This window comes from Acomys minous (genome assembly GCF_964271855.1).
Source record: "Acomys minous genome assembly, chromosome: 12".
Classification (NCBI taxonomy): domain Eukaryota; kingdom Metazoa; phylum Chordata; class Mammalia; order Rodentia; family Muridae; genus Acomys; species Acomys minous.
In genome coordinates, this window is record NC_140493.1 from 10,699,334 (window position 1) to 10,724,955 (window position 25,622).

Consider the following 25,622-nt stretch of genomic DNA (forward strand, 5'->3'; position numbering starts at 1 on the left):
CTGGTGCCTCATATTTGACCATGTCCCCTGGAGAGGGAGACCTGGTGGCAAGAAGAGACTTGATACCCTATGAACATATACAGGGGGAGGAAATCCCCCTCAGGCATAGTCATAGGGGAGGGGAGTAAAGGGAAAATGGGAGGGAGGGAAGAATGGGAGGATACAAGGGATGGGATAACCATTGAGATGTAACAAGAATAAATTAACAAAAAAAATAAAAAAGAAAAAAAGAAAACTACACGTGTATGTTTCTCATTACTCAAGCAGACATTTATTTGCTCTTCTCTTCCATTTATTGCCAGCACCCAAGTTGCTAATGTGTTCAAACACATCTCTCTATACCACCTCTTCACACTAGCTGCCAACGACTCTCTTCTCAAATCGAGATCAGCCCTTCTGCCTTTATGCTAATTGTCACTGCCTTTTGTTTGCATGAGAGTCAGAATGATGGTCTAAAATAGCAAAATTAGGTATCTCTCTGACTTAAAAACAGGTTATTATTACACTCAGAAAGTGTATCAATTTTTAATGATGACTCATAAAGTACTTCATATTTTGACTTCAACACACTCTCCCCTTGTCGCCTTAGAGCCATGTTTTGGTCGTACTGGTGTTTCCAAAGTTAAGTATTCCAAATTCTGCAGCTTATTTTTCTCTGCCCAAAAACAGCCTTCTCCCTCCCGGCTTATCACAAAACTGGTCCTTCGCATCATTTACACTTTAGTTTTCAGGGCATCATTTCCAAATCAAGGACAGATTTGGTTCACACAAATAACTTTCAGTTTTATCAGTTCATTTATTCTATTGTCCTTGGGACATAAGCACACTCATTTAATGTGGCTTTAGTGTGAGTTTTAAGGTCTGGTATGGTCTCTTCTGTATCTTTTCTACATAGTACTATTCTGGACAAAATACATGTTTATAAAATAATGGGAGGAAAAAGAAAAAAATAATGCTTTGTTTGAAAAATTAAAATTGTCAAGATTTAAATAGAAATGCTAACTGTCTGCTGCCATAAGTTTAGTGTAGGGCAGAATAGAGCTCAGAATCATGTCTGATAACATTTACCTCTGTCATTGTACTAGGCAATATGTTCGCTACTGATTTCCATAACTATGCAAACCCCAGTAGCAATCATCCTCAGAGACGTTTGTAAATGTAAAGGATTTGTAAAGAGTCTTGCTTGCAAGTGTATCCACATCCAACCGGGCTTGAGAAGAGAAATGTCAAAATGAACCTGGAGAGATGAGAATGCCCAGATCTGAGCAGAACAGATCACCCTGTCATGTGACCAAAGAGGACAGAGAGCAGCCGCAGTCCTAGAAGATTTACCTTGTATCTATACTATGCGATGATATTTATTTGTATATATTTATTCATAAATAAAGCATAGGAAGATGAACATAATTTTGATTTTTATTATGCTACCAATGCATCTGTATGAGAAACTGTAATTAATAGACGCAGAAGGTAGACCAGTTGCTTTTGTTGATGGTCTGCAGTCTGAAGGAGGGTCTCAATAAAGTTCCTGGGAAGCAGAATAAAACTGTTTAAGAGTGTGCTTGTCAGTTCACCCTTACTGTCCATAGCTGAGGACACTCAAAGGCACTCTGTGGTCCTATAAAGGATGTGACACTAAAAACCAAAGGTGGGGAAACAGCTAGGTGGGACTTTTTTTTTTTCATAGGTGCCTACTGGCAGTGGCCATGCAGCATCTGCAGGGAATGAGCATACAAGTGAGTGCTTCACTGACGGGGCGCCACTGTAGCAAGACCCATGGGAACCCCTTCCCCCTTGGCGAAGTTTAGTGGCCTCTGTGCTTATTACCCGGATTGGTGTGCCACAGCTCTCTTTGCCTTCGCTATGCTGTGTGCTTTCATAGCAATGTTTACTTTCACTTTGTTGGTCACAGGCATGGCCATAATGACATAGGCTAAAAAACGCTATGGATGATTCGGTTTTTTTCTCAATACTCCTCTCCTCTCTGCCCCTAGCAAGCCTCCAGATGTGACCATTAACCCTGCGTATACTGGGACACGTAATCATGTCCCTGCGAAGACAGCTACAGTCACATTGAGTCAGCCTGTGGCAGTTGTGAAGAGCAATGGGTCTCGCTTGCAAAACTGTTCTGAGGAAGCCATGTTTTATGAACAGAGACTTTAAAAAAAAAAAAAAGGGAAGCTATGCCAGATCAAAAAACATTTTAAAAATGGGGAAGCTATGTCTGATCAACAGTTATTTTAAAAATGGTTCTTAGAAAGATGGTATCAGAAATTGATAGGTATATTTGATTGTACTTTAAAAAAAAAAGTGACAGAGGAATGCTATTTGACAACTGGAATTATACCCACAAATGGTTAACCTGTCTCTCACCTTGCATCACTGTCTAACCGCATTGGCTGCCAGCTGGGTATGTGTGCATGCCCATAGGACACTCCTGGCTCGACATTTATTTTTGATTTGCTGAAACTGTGCTTTGTAGTACAAAATAAAGCTGCTGGGGATTGACCCAGCAGAACGGGGATAGGAGGAAGGGGAAATATTGGGGGGCTTTTGTTATGATGGGGATTATGTAGTACTGATTTCTTTAAATACCCAACCAATAATATCACTGCTCAGATAAGAAGGGTTGTAATTGTATAAATAAAAACAGACCAAGCTACTTGGGGGCCCCTTGCTTAACGGTCAACAGCGGTCAACAGCTGATAGATGTCTTTACACTCACCGGCGCCCCTCCCCGTCTCAGGACCTGAGTCCTGCGGCTAACACTGGTTGCCAGGCAGCCTTCAATAGGGATCTTACTTAAATCAGGTATTAGCTTTTTGCGTGTATAGAATAAAACTCACGGGCTTTTTTGGTGAAGGTCTCGATCAAGTCACTTGAAGGTCCACAGCCAGCACTGTTGCAGGCTCCCACTTCAATGAAGTACTGGGTGTCCGGCAGCAGGTTCTCTAGCCTGGCTGAGTACTCCTGGCTGGTGACTTGGACTCTGTGCGCAGCTGCTTCCTTGTCGTGGGCCGCCCAGTACCGAATCTGCAAATAGCCAAGGCGAGGGATAGTTCGCTGTGATTCAGCTCTTGGTTGGTGGGAAAAGTTCATTGCCATGGGGCTTTGCTTCACTGGTTTGGTGTTGCCATATTTTCAGTGGCATATAATGGCACATTTGTCCTCCTATGGGCCTCTGAATAGTGAGAGCTAACTAAAAGTAGTACAATTAAATGAAATCTACACTTGGCTGACTGATGAAAGCTTGTGTTGATGAAAGAGAGGGGAGGCAGGGAGGCTGCATAAGATTTAATTTCAAAATATGAAGGTGATCTTTTGGGATATATTTGTGACAATAATTTCAATCTTAATTTATTGTTTTATTTATGCTTACAGGGTTTGGATTCATTATGCGCTTTCAATGGTTTGGCAGAAGTATACCTCATTTAACACAAATTTCATGATGTGGTCTAAGGTGTGCTGACAAATGCTTTTCTTCTAACAAAAATCCTTTCAGATGTATGTATACATACAATATTAGGTATGTGTGTATGTATGTATGTAATCTATTTATTTTCACTTGTTTAAAATATCAAATAAATACACCTAAATTTGTATTTGCTTGAGAGAGGGGGCAGAGAGAGAGAGAGAGAGAGAGAGAGAGAGAGAGAGAGAGAGAGAGAGAAAGAGAGAGAGAGAGAGAGAGAGAGAGAGAGAGAGACAGAGAGACAGAGAGAGACAGAGAGAGACAGAGAGAGAGAGAGAGATTGTGTGTGTACATATATATGCCTGTATCCTATAGGGTGCATGTAGAAGTCAGAGAATAAGCTGCAAAAGTTAATTCTCTCATTTCATCTTATTGGTCCATTGAACTCAGAGTTCCAGACTCTGTGGAAAATACACAATACTTTGGTGAGTTACAGAAATTACTTTCAATTAAGATATGTAAAAAACATTTTCCTTTAGAAATATTTTCCATGTTATAATTAGAAATTATTACTTCTGTTGACTATTGCTTGTCTCAAAGCTTAATGAAAGTTATGAATTTAAGCTCAGGTTTATTAAGATAAAGATTGTTTGGGGGTATTAAAACAATAATAACATAAATATTAATTGAAATTAATTTTATAAATTTATTCAAATTTTACATATTTGGATACACTGTTTAGAGTAATGGGGAATTTATTTTCAAAACTGGTTAAAATCATCTAATGTTACTATGATCCCACATTTCTCATTTATATTAGCACACGCGTGACCATTATAAAATGAGACTCATTGATCTGAGTTCACTTGGCACATTGAAGGAATTGCATGTCAGATGTGCGGTCTCTAAGTGCAGGATAATTGTTCGCTGTTTAAAATATTCTTTGATGTTATTTTTACTTTGCTTCTAATGATATCTTTGATGATGCCATGATCATGTTTTTGGTTGGTTTTGATGTCATCTCTGGCATCTCAAGACAGAAAAAGTAAAAATACACAAAATAGCCCACAGGCTGATTTGTGTTGCCAGAGGTGTTCCAGACTGCCGGATAGGGCAGGTGCCTCTTGGAAAGTCCCCAGCTACGCAGGGCTAGAAGATTTGTGTGGTGATCACATTCACCTGAGTGTGAGGAAGATGTCTTTTTTCTGTGTAGGATTTTGAACTAGACAATGCATGAGCCCCTTTCCTTGCTAAGCAGAGGAGAAATACAATGGATATTTACATTCTGAGAAATTCCAGGCACTTCATTAGTATTACCCACATTAATATATTTTAAGCAAAATCTTAATGGCAGAACTCATCCTGGCATACAGAAGTCAGAATCAAAGACTTTAAGGTTCTTGAGTCTTAATATATATTATACATTATATATAATATTACATGTTTATAATATATGCTTATAATGCTTATAATATATGTATGTATAATATTTGTGCATATATAAATTATATATAATTTAATAACAATGTTTTAAAGCATCATTTCATAGTAATGTTTACATCCATTTCAAAGAGGCATTTACAAACTATGCTGAATAATATTTTGTTAACTTGCCACAAGCTAGAGTTATCTGAGAGGGAGGGAACCACAATGAGAAATGCCTCCATAAAATCAGTCTATAGGCAAGCCTGCAGGGCAGTTTCCTAACTAGTGATTGATGAGGGAAAGCCCAGCCCAATGTAGGTGGTGCCATCCTTAGGCTGGTGGTCCTGGGTTCTATAAGAAAGCATGTTGAATAAGCCATAGTGAGCAGGCCAGTAAGTAGCACCCTCCATGACTCCTGTATCAGCTCCTGCCTCCAGGTTCCTGCCCTGTTTGATTTCCTGCCTTGAATGCCTTCAGTGATGAACAGTAATGCAGAATCATAAACAAAATAAACTGTCTCATCTCTAAATAGCTTTTAGTGATGGAGTCTTATGACAGCAAAAGTAACCCTAACTAAGACATAGATTAAAACAATAGAAGAATATTTCTATAAAATTCATATGATACAATGAGGAATAATCACACATCTTTTCTTACTCAAAATCCCATGAGACATTTAGTTAAAAAAAAAGGACATAATTATACTTTCTTAATTTAATCTTTGAAACTATATCCTAAGAGAGCAATTCTTTTGTTTATCCAACTCCCCAAGGACCTATAGAGAAACAGTTTATATTAATACTTAAAACCAACAAACGCAATAACCTTTAACTTGGGAGTAGGAAGAGCATTTAAAGGAGCCCCAGTGTCTTTGTTTTAAAAATGTGACATGTATGGTTTGTTTGGCTGTAAAATTAACATTTCACAAATAAATGCAGATAGCTTCCTTGCATAGTTAGCCTCTCTTTAATATGTTAACACATGACTTATGTTTTAATGAGTCCTAAACTGTGCAGAAATAGATATACGCATGTAAAATACGGCCTTATCCCATAGGAAGGGGGGGTCATGAATCAGCACATCTCACTGATAATCTGTGGGCAGTTATTTGGTATTAAGAGGGTAATGTTTTTTCAGTGGTGTAGCCACTAAGAAGTTCCCACGTTCTAGTAAACACTCCTCACTCTACCACTCATGCTTATATTAACCAACTTAACTAAATTCAATGAGCAAGAAAAAAAAAAGCTATCAAAGTACCAGGGGGTGGTTATGAGAGAAGGTAAAGGGGGTGAAAGTTTCTCAAACATGAAGTTGTCAAAGAACATAATAACATTTTAAAAGATTTGACATTATCATTTTCATCTGAACTAATTTTAATTGTGAAGGTATAATTAATTTCCAAGTAGAGGACTGACTCAGGCTTCTTGATCCGTAGGCAAGCGTGTGTGTGTGTAAAATATCAAATTGGGTCTTAAAAAACTGTTCAGTATAAGGGACACAACTGGAGTGTGTTAATAGGAACACATGTGACACTTTGGCTTACTCGCCAGGAAGTTCACTGAGGAAGGGGCATGAATCAGTAGGAATTGATTATCTCCAGCAGTACATGGAGTACACAATAAAAAAAGATGCCCACTTTACCAATAGATAGTAATACATTTGTTTTTGCAGGCATATATTTCTGTGTATGCAGGTGCATTTATGTGTGGTGGTGAATGTGCACATGTGTGTGGCTATGGAAGGATAACCTTAGGCACCTTTCTTCATGAGCTGCCCATATATATATATATATATATATTTTTTTTTTTTTAAACTTGCTTAGAGCTTTCCAAGTAGACTATGTGAGCTGGCCAGAGCCTCCTGGATTCAGCTGTCTGTTTTCCAGCTCTGGGATGCTAAGCACTCACCACTATACTGGGGTGTTTTGTCACATCAAATACTCAGACCCTCATGCTTAACAGGTGAACATTTTACTAGTTGACTCATCTCCCCCATACCATAAATACACGTCATGCTAGAACAACATGCCCCACATTTACTTCTCTCTGGTTTGAATGCTGGGGTATCCGTTTTTCTATTTGTTTCTAAATATCCTCAAAGAGCCCAGGGCAACTGTTAACTTATAGTAGTGCTTATTAAATAATTATAGAATCACCTCATTGTTTGCTCTTCATGTTTCCTAGATTGGCCAACTCAATGAGGGCTGGAATATGCTACTTTAGGAGCGTTTCATTCACTGAACAAGTATTTATTAGATGTTCACTGTCTTCCAACCATCCTGCTAGATGCTAAGGGTGTCATAGAGAACCAAGCAAATGCGTTCTTCACCTTCATTAATTTTGCTTAAAACTAAATAAAAGTATGGCTCAAACAGCTAAAAGTATACATAATTATTAATATAAGAGAGATTTAAGTGTTTTATTTGGCTCCAAAAATGTACACTTCCTAAAAGTATTTGAAAGCTAAAGAGATGAACCTTCAGAGAAAAGTCTAAGCCTTAGGTTTAGTATGGAATGCTTATACTTAGAACATGGTTATGCTATGTTGTATTAGGGTGTAATGGTATGGTATGGTATGGCATGGTGTGTTGCGTTGTGTTATTATGTTGTGCTGTGTTATGTTTATTGTCCTGTGCTGTGTTATGTTTGTTGTGCTGTGTTATGTTATGTTTGTTGTGTTATATTATGTTGTGCTGTATTGTGTTGTGTTGTATTGTGTTATGTTGTGCTGTGTTATATTTGTTGTGTTACATTATATTGTGTTGTGTTTGTTGTGTTGTGTTATGTTATATTTATTGTGTTATATTATATTGTGTTATGTTTGTTGTGTTGTGTTGTGTTATGTTGTGCTGTGTAATGTTATGTTATGTTGTATTGTGTTTTATTATGTTGTGTTGTGTTATGTCATGTCATGTTACCTGTTCTTACCTCTTTTGTTCTGGTTCTATTGCTCCTCATCAGCTTCTGAACATTTTAATAGAAGCAGTCCTTTGAGATCACTTCACCATGGAGCATCAGGCCACAGTAGGAGATGCTACTGGTTAGGAATAGCTAAGATTCTTGGTCTTTCTGAAAGTTCGGCCTTTTTCATTTCCTATGTGCGATCTGTATGTCTTATGTCACATTTCTGAATTAATTCTTTCCTTAAACCAGAATCTTCCTGCGAAATGTAATTTATTTCCAGTGACCATGACTATTCCTCAAAAAAAAAATTTAATTCTCTAGGAAAAATTAAGCAGGGTGCATAAATAAAAACATGAGATTAACATAAGTCTCATTCTCCCAAAAGATAAAACTGTAAATTATCCAGATGCTGGACTAATGCAAACATTAGACAAGTATGTGACAATTAATGTCAGCTACTAAAATCTGTGTTTGTATTGGGAGCCCCTCAAAATTCCATCTTTGGGCTAGAGAGATAGCTTGGGGATTCAGATCGGTGGCTGCTCTTCCAGAGGAGCCAAGCTCAACTCCCAGCATCCACATGGTGGTTTACAACAGTCTGAACTTAACTTTCAGGGAGATATGGTGCCTGGTTCTGGCTCAGTAGTCACTGCACATGAGTGGTGTACATACATACATGCAGGCAGAACATTCATACACAGAGTATAAAAATAAACAAATCTCAAAAAAACCTTTTATTGGCTATTGGTGCAGATATCAACCCATTCTAAGGAGCCTGCATATTGTTTTTAGTGAGTACAAGACATAATGTCCTGCCAACAGCAATACCTCTGCTTTGCTTGTCTAATATGAGGAGGCATGTTCAGTAGGCCCTGGCCATTGGTGTAAAGTTATGCCTGTGGGGCACCTTTAACTAGTGTGAAGATTGGAGGCATGGTTGCCCTTTTCTCCAAGGCTGAGGCATTCTGGGTCACCAATACCAAGTGTCAAAGTCTCTGGGATGGACTGCTGGCTGTCCATAGTGTCTGCCATTCATACAGAGCAGCCTTGTGTCTGATAATGATTTAATCATTTCTTCTCATATATTCCCTAGAACAATACTAATATAAGTTAGTAAAAGGTAATAACAATTTACCATTCACCACACCTTTGTGACGGAGATGCAGACTACAACGGATGCCTTCTCCAAATGAAGATATTTGAGCACTCCCTCAAGACTGGTGCATGCTACTTAACGGTTTCCCCTGGTAACCTCCTGTGGTCTCTTCATTATAAATGCCCTACAATGACTGTATTCATAGCAACACAGCTCATAAAAGTTTTGCCTGCTTTTTATCATAGTCTGTTCTGATTATTTTCAGTAAACTAGTGTATGTTTTTCTGTTGAGTGAACAAATTTTTCTGTGGATTCCTGAGTAGAAGTGCAATTTTTTTTAAAAAAATCACTTTGATAAGAATAACTTCAGGGAATCATCACATTTATAGGAAAACTGAAGATTAAAACTGGAAGTGTGCAAGTCTTTCCTCAAGAAAAAGAGGGACTTTTAAACTTTCCAATATACACTTTTAAATCACACACACACACACACACACACACACACAGACACACACTGATAATATTTTAGACTGAATTGCCTATAGTGATCAAGTGATCACATTTGGTATATCAGAAGTTAACCTTCAGCTGGGCATGGTGGAGCACACCTTGAGGCAGAGGCAGGTGAATCTCTTTGAGTTCGAGGCCAACTTGGTCTACAAAGAGAGTCCAGGACAGCCAGACTACAAGAGAAACCATGTGTAGAAAAACAAACAAAACAAACAAAACAGAAGAAGAAGAAGAAAAGAAGAAGAAGAGGAAAAAGAAGAAGAAAAGAAGAAGAAGAGGAGGAGAAAGAAGAAGAAGAAGAAGAAGAAGAAGAAGAAGAAGAAGAAGAAGAAGAAGAAGAAGAAGAAGAAGAAGAAGAAGAACTTAACATTGATTTGGGTTTAATCATACAAAATATAGTATTTCCTCACCATTATTTTTTATTTCATATTTTTAATATGCTGCTTTTGCATTTGTATATTTATAGCTTGGATCCATCATATGTTTTAGGGAAGCAGAGGGGCTGGTTTCATGACCATCTATGTTTCACTGGCTTCTCACACATTTTCAAATAAAACAATAACTACCTCGTAGCCCATATATCTCACCCCATATATTCAAAAAAATATTTTCTTACAGGAGAAATACATCCCTTTTATTTCTGATTATCTTTTAAGCTATTCTTATTTGCATTTTCCTTTCTATTTTACCCTTCTGTCCAGGCTAAATTTTCTTAGCAGATATGTTTTATTACAAACTTATTAACCAAGAGTACCTCACTTATAACCCAACTAACCTAAACAATAGGAAAAGATGATTAAAGAATACAATAATGAAACTGTGAGGATATCAGTTCCGAGGAACAATTCTCCTGGCATAAATAGCACTGTTTCTTCTGCTGGAACCTGGAGCCGGGAACGTCAGCCAGAGCCCAGAGCACTGAAGCTTTCCCTCAAGTGGCTCTCTCTAGGAGCATCTCGAAGTGGAGCAATGAACAGCCAAAACTATCCCAAGTCTCCAAAAAGTCTACCTCTTGTTTTTGGCTTACATTTATACCTCCTCTCAGAATTTGTTCAAGGATGTTTTTCAGCTGGTTAATAACCAATCTCCCCTACATGGTGGTTCAAATTCTAAGGGGATAAACATCACCTGCTCTCTCACAAGTCTTTTTCTCATTTCCCAGCTATGATCTAAACAAAAAAACATGTTTATCTCTCCTTCACTTCTGTGCTTGTTTGTTTGTTAATCACAGCCCTGTATGAGAAGCTTAAAAGCCCTTTTAAGAAAGAGTGAATAGAAAGATTAATTCTGCTGTTTACTTCAAGCATTTTAAATCAGCTATTCTAGGGACAAACAGGCCCTGATTAAAACCTAGTTATGAAAATTATCAGTCATACATGCTAGTTTTAAATCCATCTTTTAAACATATAATAAATCCCCTTCTGGCGTGTGAACAATGAACTTTATTATGTGTTTAATAGAGAGATTCAACAACTGCTTTGAACCTTGGAGCTATTATTAAATCACTTCCTCTTCCTCTTCCTTGTTTTTATCCCTCCTCTTCCTCTTCTGCCTCATCATTATCATCACCACCACCACCATCATCACCACAATTATCACCATCACAGACACTAATAAATGTTTATGACACCAACCAGAGAAAAGCCCACACACGTAATAATTTCTTCCATATTATCTGATGAGTCAATTGTGACTTCCTCAATGTCATAGGTGGGGAAACTGAGGAAGTTCATGGGCATCTTCCCAAAGATTCATCCATGCTGAGTGTGAGAGATGGCCTATTAAGACATTTCTGTTTTACAGCATAGATCATAACTTTATATAATGGTCTCTTAATGTAGAATTTATAACGGGAACTTGTGAGTTAAGGAAGATATCCCTTTTAAAGTGCCGATGCCAGCATTTTATGAGACTTTCTAGCTTACAGAAATGTAGCTGTAGGTTAAATATGTGGCTGTAGGTGTAGGGTGTGCATCAAGGGTTGAGCAGGTGACCAGAACCTGGCATCATTAATTTTGACCTGGCAAGGAAGACAGGGTGAGTGAACGTTACTATCCTAGCTTTTATTTTAACCTAATTATTTATGTGCACAGCTCTCCTTATGTCTCTCCTAGACAAGCCATGTAGGAACATATGTGCTACTCAATTTTAAAATGAGAGATAATATCCTATGTCATTGTTGTGTACATGATTTTCAGTGAATATGTATATATGCTGTGTTGTGATCAGATAGAGGTAATCTCTCTCTAAACTACTAAACAAAAGAATAGGGTGTTCAATACTAGTTAACCATTGGCACACCAGAAATATTATTAAAAACTTAGGCTAACATATTTACAAATATATGTGCTTTTTGATTTAAATAAACTCAACTCACCTGATAGCTTTCCACAATTTTCTCTAAGACATGCTTCCAGTGCACAGATATCTCAGAAGATGACAGCACTTTGACCCCTACTTCCGTGGGGGCTTCACTGGGAGCTAAAAGTGGATGAGAATGTTACTTTACAGACGGAAGCTTTCATAAAACTTTCAAATAAAGTTATTGAAGTTTACAAAAAAATCAAATACAATTATTTTATATATGCATATACATATGCACACCACACACACATGCACACACGCACACACAAAGACATGGGCACATAAACACATGTATGCACACACATGCATACACACACAAATATGCACACTATATGGAACATATCAGTTTGAAGTGTTCTCAGGGATGCCTATAAGCAGATACTGTACTTTTAGAAACATTTACAACTGATATATTCCACATAGTCTTTCAATACAAAGTAAATTTAATTATATTGCTCAACAGTTTTACTTGTCTAAAATGGACATGTATAAAAAGGACCCATGAAAATTAATTTTCCTATTGCTGTTTATATTAATCACCAGTACAGAAAAATATTAATATAGTGTCAGTCTCATGTTAAAACTAAAATTAAAAAGCAGTTCAAGATCCTTAAGACAAATTGTGACATCCCTGTTTCTTGGGCTCTAGAGAGCTTTTCCATGCCTAACCTTTTAAACTGGGCGTCAAATCAAATATATCAAAGGTTTCATCTGCTAAGAAAAGGAAAATATTATATTCGTGGTGAAGTTTACACAAAGAACCATGGAAACCTTGAATCCAAGTTGATCAATTTTTATTGTCTTTCATTAAGAAGACATAATCCTATTTAATGCTATAAAAAAAAAAAGTCCCACGTGTCAGCAGCTACTTTTCCTAGTAGAGGTAAGCAAGCAGTGCCCTAACTGTTGTCCTAGCAGGAGAAAGACTGGCAACCTGCACATGTTGCAGCACATGAAAGTTTTATGAGGCTCCTGGAGCATTCGAGAAAGACATATGACGACGTGCAAACAGCCATGCCTGCAAAGATAAAGACCGACTTTAGCATTAAATGAGGCAGTGGAACGAAACTAATACTGGATACAAAGAGGATGGAAACAGCTCTAACTTGGATGTTCTCTGTGAGATGAAGTCCTGTTTTCAGAGCCAAGCTGACAAAGCACTTAAGGGGAATAAAACATGCTGACTTCTGAGAAACAGGCCCACATTTATTTTGGAGTAATCTACAGGCAGGCTGGTGGCACACATTTGCGATTTCAGACGGCTGAAGCAGAAGGATTGTTTTGGGTTTGAAGCCAGCTTGGGTTGCACAGTAAATGAGACCTTGTCTGGAAACAACAACAAAACATGCAAATCAGGCAGGCTGGGATATTTAATCCTTTCCTCGAAGAGGACAGAGCAGAGGAGACCCTCACAATACTTTAGTTTTTGAATTCTTCCTTTAGTGCTACTCAGCAAGAGAAACCTCCCCATTTGTACTAGGACAGAAGGCATGAAATCTATCAATTATGGTCAAAGCACATATGAAATAGGGATGATTTACCATTTACATGTGTGACTCTCTCTGTCTCTGTCTCTTGTGGTGTGTGTGTGTGGTGTGTGTGTGTGTGTGTGTGTGTGTGTGTGTGTGTGTGTGTGTGTGTGTGTAGAAGCCAGAGGTAAATGACAGATGCCTTCCTCTATATTTTTCAATCTTATTTTTGGGGACAGGGTCTCTCACCGAGCATGAGACTCAGGCATGGGTAGCTGCCCATCAAACCCTAGCTTAGTATTGGAATTATAAGCAGGAGCCCCTAGTAGTTTTCTTTTTCTGCACATGGGTTTTGGGTATCTGAAATCTAGCGTTGAAATCTAGGCTCTCCTCAGCCAGGAGAGCCATTATACTGGCCCTATCGTATCTTTAGCATTGTGTGTACATGTGCATAAACATACACGTGTATATGTGGCAGGTAAGAAGACTGTCCTCAGATGTCATATGTGGCTGCTTCTCTGCCTTTTTTTTTTTTTCAGTCAATGTCAGTCAATCAATGCTACTGTCGCCACCTCCCAGCACGGAGATTGCAGACATGCTACAGCTCCCCATGTTTTCTGCATACAAGAACCCCATCTCAGATCCTCATGCTTCCACAGTAAGTACTTTGGCAACTGGGCCACCTCTCCAGCCCTGCCTCAAATGTGTAAATAGAAATATACGCAGTAAAGAGCTTAGCAGCTTAAATGGGAAATCACATAAAACAACCTAATTAGGTTTACTCTAAAAACGCTGCACTGTTCGCATGTACAGAAGGACCCCTCAACAAGTATGCTTAGTTTACTGAAAATTTCCAGAAAATAAAGAGCCCTATGGTAATATTGCTTCCCTATCCTCAAGTGGCCTACAAGACGCTTTTCTCTTTTGAAGAAAATTTGCAGCAGCTGGAGATAGCTCAGTTTGTAAAGAGCTTGCCTGGCAAACATGAGAACCTAAGTGTGCTCCCCAAACTACACAGGAGAGAGAGAGAGAGAGAGAGAGAGAGAGAGAGAGAGAGAGAGAGAGAGAGAGAGACAAGAGACAGAGACACAGAGACAGAAACAGAGAAAAAGACAGAGAGAGAGAGAGACAGAGAGAGACAGAGAGACAGAGAGACAGAGAGACAGAGAGACACAAAGAGACAGAGACACAGAGACAGAAACAGAGAAAAAGACAGAGAGAGAGAGAGAGAGAGAGAGAGAGAGAGAGAGAGAGAGAGAGAGGGAGAGGGAGAGGGAGAGGGAGAGGGAGAAAGAGAGAGAGAGGAGGACACCCTTGGGACTCCTGAGCTGCGAGGCATAGGCAGGTGGATCCCTGGGGCTCCTTGGCCAGCCAGCCCAGCCTACTTGTAGTGTTCAGAACAGGGAGGGACCCTGTCTCAAAAGATCAATTACAACAACAACAACAAAAACAAAAATCAAGGTGGCTATTACCTGAGGATCATCACCTGAAGGTTCCCTATGACATCCACATATACACACTCATATGCCTCCACACCCACACTGAGGTGCAGAACACGTGCACATGCACGCACACACATAATGCATGCATGCACGCAGTCATGTACTCACACATACAATTCCAATATTTAATTGTAATAACAAACTGAACTTAAATTCTGACATCAGACAAGTTGCGCATTAATATTCCAGGCAGTTTCACAGAGACATCCCTTTCCTCTTCCCTTCTTTCCTCAGCCCCTGTCACATACCCTTCCTACCTTCCTCACTCTTAAAGTCATGGTTGCTTTCTTTAATTGTTTTTGAACTATATAAATATAATCCGCTGGATTTTATTGTTACTTGTATTTATCTAATTTTTAGGTCTGCACACTTGGTATTGGACAACCAATTTGTGGGTTTTTATCTAGTAGTGGAGTTAGAAAAACTGTGTAAACTCATGGGCTGAAGAAACTGCTCAGTCAGTGGACATGAGTGTTGGCTTTCCATAGGATGCAGGTGCAATTCCCACGTGAGGGCTCACCACCATCTCTGACTTCATTTCCAGGGTATCTGGAACCTTCTACAGGCACTGGACAAACACATGGTGTGTAGACACACATGTAGGCCAAATATCTATGATACCCTATGAGCATATACAGGGGGAGGTAATCCCCCTCAGGAACAGTCATAGGGGAGGGGAATAAGGGGAAAATGGGAGGGAGGGAAGAATGGGAGGATACAAGGGATGGGATAACCATTGAGATGTAACAAGAATAAATTAATAAAGGAAAAAATGCACAAAATAATAAAATGCTCTTTTTAAAACATACAGAAAAATATAGACTCCATGAAATTATTCAAGTCTGGAGAAATTAGGCCTCAAAATTATAATCATAATTATAGTGATTTCCTAATTTATAAGGATAGATTCATAAAAATGAAAAAGGACTTAAAATATTTTTAGCAGCACTTCTGTTATCTACATGGGAAAGCTGCCATTTAAAACTGGCTTCAGAGAAGACTTGTTTACTGAACACACAGTCATGTGAAAAGATCTTAATAGATGAGGCCTGAAAGAAAAGAAACTAAGTTGTACTTGAGAATATAATTTCTTAGAGTTGATTATAGAAAGACATGAACATACAGGAGTCCTGGACTAGACAGAAGTTGCTCATCCTATTCTCCATACTGATGCATTAGAAAAAACTACTACAGACCCCTGGTCTCATTCATGTTTCTGGTGGGGCAAGCTTTGTGTGAAGGGGTTATTTTTCTTGTCTTTTTTGAAGGAGATCATTCGAATTTTTGTTCTTGATACAGCCTCCTTCTTCTTCCTTGGTCTAGTTTTTTTTTTTAACTGCTTCTTCCTCTTCTTTTTGTTTTTTGTTTTTATTTCTTTAACTACTTTATTCAGATTACAACTCAATTGTTATCCCATCACTTTTATTCTCCTGTTCCTCCCTCCCTCCCTCCCACTTTCACCCTAGGTCTAAGACCGAGGGGGACCTCCTCCCCACTATATGGTCATAAGCTATCAAGTCTCATTTGGGTAGCCTGCTTAGTCTTTCTTTGAGTGCCATCAGGCCTCCCCAGCAAAGGGAGGTGGTCAAATATGGAGCACCAGAGTTCAGGTCAGAGTCAGTCGCTACTCTCCACCTAACTGTGGAGAATGTCCTGTCCATTGAGTAGATCAGAGTAGGGGTTTGATGTTTCTACTTGTATTGTCCTTGGTTAGTGTAGTTTGAGTAGACCCCCGTGGGCCCATTTTCCTTCTCCGTGATGCCAGCCAGGTCTCTCATTCACCTACCGTCTTGTGCCGAGTTGATGACCGCTATGAGGCTGTAGGGCCCGTCTCCTTTATTGTTGAACGCCTTCACTTTCACTTGAAACGCAGTGGAAGGGGTCATGGTTTCGTCTTTGTGGACATAGCGACCGGTATCTGGGTTAGTAACTGTCACTTTCTTCCATTCTTCTCCATCAAATGGCTTAAACGCCACTATGTAACCAAAATTGTTACCGTAATGGTATTCTCTTGACAACGGCTAAACAAGAATTAAATAACAAGTGGCTTTGTTAGACAGTTACTGTGGAAGAGTCTTGTGAGAACAGTCACACAGGGAGGCATACTCTTCATAATAAGACACTCATTTTATTAACTAGTAATAGTGGAAGATGCCACAGCACAGAAGTATATTCATCCATGAGATGACGTCAGTCCTGAAATGGTGTCCTTGCTGCTCACTGAACACATGTGTGTGCCCAAGCCACACGCCCTCCTACTCCCAGTTATTTCTTCCCTCCCTCACTGTAGAAGCACTACCTCCCACGCAATATTTTTAAGCCTGTGGAATCTGCCATTTGAAGAACCTACAGTAGTCTATGTCCCACCCCCTGGCCTCCTCCCATTTCCCCTTTCAAATTGTCATGATCAATTTTATTCATTTTAGATCATTGTCTATTGCTCCTTAAGTACTGGAAAATATATTGTACAAAGGCAGGAGTTTTATGTGTTTCCTTTTCTTTTCATCCTTAGCACCCAGAGCAGGGCTGAAAAGATACAGGATGAAGGAGTGAACCGCAGAAGTGAAAGGCCTTAAGATGAATCCAGACCTGAGAATATACAGGTTGTCATCAGAAAGTGGTTTTAGGAGGAGTAGGTGTGCAGGTGCCTGGGGGAAAGAGTGGTGTCACCTCCCTGTGTAAGGGGCTTGGCACCTGCTTACTGGGTATTGTAGCAATGGTTTATTTCCTAGAATATACTCAGGGTTTCTGTGGAAGGCATGTGTCATTTGCAAGGTTTGTAACAGAACTGGCAACCCTGAGGTTGCCCATCTGAGGTTCTAATTTTTATAATGTTTGTTGTTCAGAATATAATATTGACTCTAACACACACACACACACACACACACACACACACACACACACACACTTTCAGACTAGCAAAAATTTTTCCCCTAAATCTCACTTGAAGATTTGATTTAAATGGTCATATAGGAGAATTGAGTCACTTTTCATTAAATGTCCACTTCTTGGGTAAGTCAGTACAATTCAAACAAGGAATACAGCACCTTGTTCTGACCCTGTACTGTCTTTAACAGTCAAATATTAAAACACACAGGATGAGTGGGATGCACAGAGCATGCCTGCATGGGTGCCCAAAGTCTTACTCAGACAACTGTGGCTGTCATACCTGCCCCTGAACCCTTATCTCCTGCTTTGAAGATCTAGAGTCTGACATAGAATTTTCCTTTGAGTCATGAAAAGTGGACGAACGTTTGCCTCTTAGGGTCAAGCCTTTTGGGTGACACCATGGAAACAGATTAAGGAGGATTGTTGTAGTGGCTGAAGGGAGGCTTGAGTGGGAGCTGGCGCTTTGTTCAGATGTGGATTCAGTGTCGTTAATGTATAACATCTTTAATCGGAACCATTACTGTACAAACGTCGAGGCAGAAGGTTATATACCCTATTCTAGGTTAGTGGCCAGAGCGTGCTCACACTCTCTGTAGGATCAAATAGCTAGGTGTTTACTCTTCAAGGGCAACACATCCTTGAACAGTCAGCGTCCTATTTGTCACAGAAACCACTTGCTAAGCATAGTAAGACAGATTAAATCTGTTGTGCAGTTATGAGAACAAAGTAATTATTATTCTTCCACATAGGTTGACTGTCTCTTTTTATTTTCAATTTATTTTAATGAGCAAATGGGTTTGCAATAAGCGGAACACCTCCTTCATGCAGTTTGTTGATACTTACCGCCCATGTTATTGTCAGCTCTCTGTTGCTTCCGCCTCCACCTCCTACATCCGAGGGAGCCACATTTGGTGCTGAAACAAGCACATTTACAGAAAGTAAACAGAAGCTACGAATGTTTCTTTTCTCCTAAGGAAGCTCTTATTCACCACAGAAAACATGCCTTTCTCATGCACAGAGCAAAGCAAGCTGCAGCAGGAGCCCCTCACCCACACTAGCAGAGGTGGATGTCCTTCCTCTAACATTACCCTTGGGTCCTTGTGTCTGTTGGAGAGTACACCCTGTAGTTTCTGTACTGGAGGATTGTTCTTAATGTATTCTTCTCTAACACCCAGGCTAGTACACTTCCTCTGTCACTGAGGTACAGGGAAGACATCACACACAGATAGATGTGTGTGGAAGAACTCACACATAAATGCATGGAGAGACTCACACACAAATGTGCGTGGAGGAATTCACACACAGATGTGCATGGAGGAACTCACACAGATGTGCATGTAGGAGCTCACACAGATGTGCACAGAGGAGCTCACACACATGTGCATGGAGGAACTCATACAGAGCTGGTTGCTACTTGACCCCATAATCACTTTTTAACAGTCCACCATTTGATTTTCTTTAAGCTCCCAGAAGTCACACTTCTAAAACCCAAATTGCTTTTAGCTCCCCAGCCAGGAGCCTTTTTTGGTTTTGCTTTCTTCTTGAGAGCCCTCCAGGGCAGGCACTGTCTCTTGGTGTACACAGGGATGTTGCTTCTAACTAGAAAGATCTAACCCTGCACTGGCAGCAATGTGGGCCAAGTTTGGGGTTTCACAAGAGACATATACTTTTCCTACACAAAGGCATTGTGTACTGTCACCCCAAATCTGTTGACGCCCTAAGGAGATGAAATACTAGTACTTCCAGGAGTCCCTAAATCTCCTCTCAGCAGGAAATAGCCACACCTATCTCAAAATGTGCCTAGCAAGGTCATACTCAGGGGACATCAGAGGCTAAAATAGAACTGTGACTCAAAGAAGCACATTTTAAAACTTCCATGTCAGCCGTATAAATTCCTTGATGAAAGATGTACTTTAGCATCACAGAAACAAACATTCAGACTCCTCCCTCTGGCCACCAAGCTATGTCATCCTCTTTCCTGACGAAAAGATTAATATGAATCCTGAGAGACAAATTTGCTAATCAAATGTCACCACATGTGTATTAGAAGTTGAAATTGGGCATACAAGGATGTTAGAGGTTAAGTGTAGCTCATTAGTTAAAATAATTAATAATATATAATATACTATCATCAATTATATAAATATATATCAATATCTCTTGATAATATTATATATTGATTTTACAGGCCAGGCTCTTAAAACCAATGTAAACTGTAAATCTTCTTAGCTCATAACCAACTGTTTGCTATGGACAAATGAATGAACATCTTTTCCTAAAATAAATAAAGAACATATCGTTTTCCTTTATATTCAATCAGAGTAGTCATGGGGACATAATTTCAAACTAGCCTTAAATAATCTGTTATATAAAACATGTTATATAAAATATTCATCTTCCTAGTACCATTATATTTGCCAAATCATTTCTTTATAATGCTTTTCATTAAAACAAATGTAAACCTTTTATATAACCTAAAAGGCTTACAGTTAAAAATAGATTGTCTATATTAAGATAAATATCTTCTATTTTATGATAACTTAAGTACTATCCAGCATGCTTCATGTAAGGATTTCAATACTGATTTTATTTTCAAAGATTGCCCATCTTGCTTATGCTATTTAGCGCACAACAAGAAAAGCACAGAGGTAAGGTAGCTGAACTGTCTCTTAATAGACTATTTTGCTATTTTGCCTACATTGTTGACATTGGTTATTTTTTTCACTCCAGAAAGTTAAAAGCAATTTTCCTCAGAGGGAATTGACACATAATGTGTCTAAATTGAATCAAAGAAGAGAGCAGTTGGCACCCTATGCTAATCCAGGCTCAAACAGGAAGTCTTTCCATACTGCTCAGTCTCAGGGAAAGATATCTGGGCCAACACTAGCAGGCGCTTTTTGCTTCAGGCTCCAGACATTTAACAGAGAACAAACTTGATATTCTTTAAGTCATACATCATCAAAACAAACTTGAAGTAACATTTAAAAATGACAAATTATTAATAGTGAATAAACAATATTTATGATTTCAAAGTAATATTTTTTGAGACAGGGTTTCCCTGTATAGCCTTGGCTGTCCTAGACTCACTCACCAGACTGGCCTTGAACTCACAGAGATCTTCTTGTCTCTGTCTCCCATGTGCTTGGATTAAAGGTGCGAGCCACCGTGTATGGATTCAAAATAAGATGGTTTTTTGTTTTTGTTTTTATTTAAATAATTTATTCAGATTACATCTTGACTGTTGTCCCCTTACTTGTATCTTCCCTTTCCCCCCTCCCTCTTTCACCCTTTCCACTCCCCTAGGCCTATGACAGAGGGGGACCTCCTCCCCCAAAATATGATCATGGCCTATCAGGTTTCATCTGGGTAGTCTTCTTCCCCTTCCTCTGAGTGCCACCAGGTCTCCTCAAATCAATCTGACATTTCTCAAAAAAATTGGGAATAGGGCTACCAGCAGACTCAGCTACTCCATTCCTTGGAATATACCCGAAAGATGTTCCACCACACAACAAGGACATTTGTTCAACTATGTTAATAGCAGCTTTATTCGTGAAAGCCAGAATCTGGAAACAACCTAGATTTCACTCAGTTGAAGAATGGATAAAGGAACTGTGGTATATTTACAAAGGAAGATGGTTTTTTTTGTTGTTGTTGTTTGTTTTTTTGTTTGTTTTGCTTTTTTTGTTGTTTTTTTGTTTGTTTGTTTTTTGGTTTTTTCTTTTGGTTTTTCGAGACAGGGTCTCTCTGTGTTAGCCTTGGCTGTCCTGGACTCGCTTTGTAGACCAGGCTGGCCTCGAACTCACAGCGATCCACCTGCCTCTGCCTCCCGAGTGCTGGGATTAAAGGCGTGCGTCACCACGTCCGGCCAGGAAGATGTTTTAAATCATCCTTTTACCAGCACTTTGGATAAACAGTAATATGTTGCTATTTTCAAAAGGGCTTGCGTGCTTTCAGCTTATAGATCCAAAAATAGCTTGGGAATCAACTCAGTATTATGATTATTCTTTCCAATGAAATAATGTAGTATTTTCTATTTTTCTTTTATATTTTAGTTCTTAAACAATTTTCCCATAAATATTTCTTTGGGCTATATTTGATACTTTAAAAACTGGCATGTAAGAAATTCTTAATATGCAGTTTCCTCTCCATATCTACTTCACCTGTCTATAGCATAACTGTCCTCTGAGAGGCCCCACCCAGCAGCTTATCGAATCAGATGCTGAGACTCACAGCCAAGCATTAGGTGGAGCTCTCAGTCCTGTGGAAGAATGTGTGGGGGGGAGGAAATGGAAGGACCCAGAGGGGACAAGAATGCCACAAGACCAAGAGTCAACTAACCTAGACCCATGAGGGTAGCACCAACCAATGACCATGTATGGACTGGACCTAGGCACCCTATACATCTATAACTGACTGGCAATTTGATCTTCGTGTGGGGCCCCTAGTAAGTTGAGCAAGTGGTGCCTATGACATAGACTCTGTTGCCTGATTTTGATCACTTCCTCCTGATGGGGCTGCCTTGCTTGACCTCAGTGGTTGAGGATAAGTTCAGTCCTGATGGGACTTGATGTGCTGGGGTGCAAAAGTAGGGGGGGGGGAACTCCTCTTTTCTGAGGAGAAGGGGAGGGATGGTAGGGGAAAGAAAATGGGACGAAGGGACCAGTGACAGAGAGGAGAGGAAGGAGGGGACAACAATTGTGATGGAAATATATAAATTAAAAAGAAAATTTAAAAAGAAATTCTGAATATGAACATTATAAGTTTTCTAAAGATTGGCTTTGATACAAAATATGACGACAAGTTATTTTTTTGTTAATCAGTGTTTTAGTGCGTATAGTCATTTTAACACAAAAAACTAAACATAAATATTTCACTATACATCAAAATTTCATTATGATTTAAAAAAATAAGAGATTCCAAATGAATGTATATATTAGTCTATAAACCAAAGACTGACATCTAATATTTTCTGTTCAATGTATAGTCTTCTTTTTAAAGAGTTTCTTTTACTTTTGAGATTTCAATATGTAATTTTGAAGTGCTAATAGCACAAATAAATGAAATGTGCATGTTTGTAACTCATGAGACCCTGGCTTAGTGACAGAGGCCACTGCTAAGACTTCTGACCATGTCTTTCACTTTAACTAGATGCTTTCCTTTGAAGGATGAAGACACATATGGAATCCAAAATGTCTCATCTAACAAGACCACAAGTATGTTTCCTATTTATAAACACAAAGAGACTGCAGCATACATCACTCAGTGGACTCATAACGAAAAAGTTACTGAGGTCAGGTGAGGTCATTTAGTTTGGCAGAAATTAAGGTTTTAAGTAGAAATCATGATGTGCAATGCAATTTGTTTGGAAGATCTCATTGCATTTTTTTTTTTAATTTTAAAAAAGTGAAAGGGTTAAAAAAGTTCAAGTGTCATTGTATCTGTTTATGAAAAACAAATATGATTCCAGTGTATTTGCTAACCTTGTTCTCACATGAAATAGTAACAATAAATTTTAGCGTACTACTAATGTTACTGATATGTTTGCCTTCCTATTAAACACATTTCCGAAAAGAAAGACAGAAGTCTAACATTAAAACAGAGAAAATAGAAGAACAGAATAAATAGCTTCAGGAGCTGTAAAACCAAGGTGTTATGTTTTACATGACATTCTTGGTTGTGATGTGTTTTTCTTCCTTAAATTGGCTTGAACTGACAGATATAGATGAAAGCTGCCAGAAGCAGTCTCCTTTCCCTGCAGAGCTATTGGCATGGGGATGTGCCCAATGATGATACATAGCAAAGGATGCTTTTGTTATCATTTTCTTTCAGTCAAGATAGCATTTTGTAAAAATGAGCTACAAACACCTCTTCTGTTTCTTCACATGGAAGCCTGTATTGGATAATATACTTGGAAGAATCCAAAGAGTACACTCAACTGTTCTGCACAGTGTTCATACTAAGTAACTGTAAAGGAATGTGTCCTGAGTCTCAGAGCGCTGAGATGATGATGCTGGGGTTTCAACAGATCAGTGGCCTGCAGCTCAGCACCAAACCCTGTCTTTAGAAAAGGGATGTGGACTAGAATGGTCTGAATTTAAACTTTGTATCTCAGGGGCCAGGTGTAAGCTCACCCTACCCTGTAAATCTGGAGTGGTGACCCAGGCATTGGTAGCACATGCCTATAATTGCAAGAGTCGGGGGGTTGAGGCAGGAGGGTCTTAAGGTCAAGAACAAGCTGGGATGTATAACAATGCCCTATTGAAGACACTATCAACAGTGATATTAATAATTTGGCAAAATTATTGTGGGGATTAGGTGAAACAAAGCAAACAGGGAGCTGGCAATATATCTGACAATACACGGGGAACTATGGCAGCCATTAAAGGTAGTCCTAATGAAAGGCTGTAAGTTATCTTCTGATGATGCATTGGTTAAGTGTTGTAGGGCACTGGGATTTTTGTTTTCACAACTGAACTAAGTGAAGCAGAGCAAATGCTGTTCCTGTACATCATTTGGACTGAGAAGGAGACAACATTTCATTGCTGTGTTTTCTGTTGGGCTCTACTGGCATTTATATGAAGTTATTTTTCTAAGAATTTATTTCTAATACAACATATAGGAGTAATGTGTTGAATATATCAGTCTATGCACAGTTAGAAGGTTTTCAGTCTTGAAACATCCAACACATTACTTCTATATGTGGTATTAGATATAAATTATATGTAAATTACTTTCATAGGTTCCAGTACAAAGTAATTAATCCCAATCCTTCCAAAAATCAAAAAATCCATCACTTCTATTATGAGATTTAAAAACTAATTAATATAGAGCTCATATTAAGTGTATCTTGGTAGAGAGTGCTTTAAACAATGCTTTCTGAGACAAAAATAAAAATAATAAAAATATCACTTGTAACAAATGCTTAAGATGGAAGAAGGCCCTATGGATGAGCAATGCCAATGACTTCCTTCTGCTCTGTGAATAATATTCACTAAGAAAACTAATATTCAGGAAAGACACTGTTTGTACCATAGAAATTTAATCCAACTCAAAGAGAAAATGTTGGTCTAAACTTGAGACAGGTATATTATAATCCTATAGCAGAAATATTAATTTAGCCCAACAAAACCACTTGGGATGTTTCTAAAATTTTATTCTGAAATGAAAGCTTGTTTAAACAAATCAAGTTTGATTTCTTGGTATGAAATTCTGTGGTCAAAACCGCCAGTTAAGTCATGTTCCATTTGGCTTTCTTTGTTTCTCAAGAAGGGATAAGTGTGTTCAGTCATCACACAGAAGCCACCATTGCAACATAGGTGGCATCTGAGATAGCAATAAATAAACAAACCCAAGACCTGGCTATGTGATGCCAGTGTCTCATAGAATTTCAACTTGGATTACTCTTTCTCCTAATGACATTTTTTTGTGTGTGTGGTGTAAAGAAAACAGAATGTTCCAGGTCATCTTGTAGAGGGATAGACTAAAACAAAACAAAACAAAAATGCTGGTGACATCCATCTTCAGAATTATTGAAAAAAAAATCAAACTTCAGTTTGGTCTCTAACCCAAGTTCACAAAGTGGATGAGGGTTCAGAGTCCTGCTTGCATAGCTGTCTTGAAGAGACAGCCCAGTGAAACTGGAAAATGAACCACATGCATCTGGATTTGAACTTTGGATCTTATGAGTCTGGACCTTGACCTAGGTCAATGCCCCAAAAGTCTCCCAACCTATTAATAAGCATTGGGATGAGACTTCTAAACCAAACCAGGGATTTTAATGTTTTCTTCCTTTTGTCACTACCGTGTTTATTGAGAAGCTGCATGAAACGACAGAGAATTATAAAGGTCAGCTCCCTGGTAGCAGTCCTTGTGTCATTAAAACTAACAGAACCGGAGACATAGCTTACAGAGAGCAGTCTCCATGACACTAAAATTTACAGTTCCATCTGGAAACAGGGTCAAAGAACTGGGGCAGCCAAAAACATGGGGGACATTAAGAGACCACTGCAGAACTTTAATGCCAGTCTATTGTCTTTTTAAATCTTTGACTCA

The 25,622-nt window shown here is 38.8% G+C and overlaps 1 protein-coding gene across 3 annotated transcripts in view; it reads right to left on the reverse strand.

Moving 5' to 3' along the window:
• Positions 1-25,622, reverse strand: part of CNTN1 (contactin 1) — a 302,283-nt gene that overhangs the window by 32,759 nt on the left and 243,902 nt on the right. For all 3 annotated transcript variants that reach the window (XM_084750668.1, XM_084750670.1, XM_084750669.1), the window contains exons 18-21: positions 18,414-18,484; positions 16,468-16,702; positions 11,724-11,827; positions 2,847-3,033 (exon numbers count right to left, since the gene is read on the reverse strand). In XM_084750668.1, coding sequence (XP_084606794.1) covers positions 2,847-3,033; positions 11,724-11,827; positions 16,468-16,702; positions 18,414-18,484 — 597 coding nt within the window. The remainder of the gene's footprint in view (positions 1-2,846; positions 3,034-11,723; positions 11,828-16,467; positions 16,703-18,413; positions 18,485-25,622) is intronic.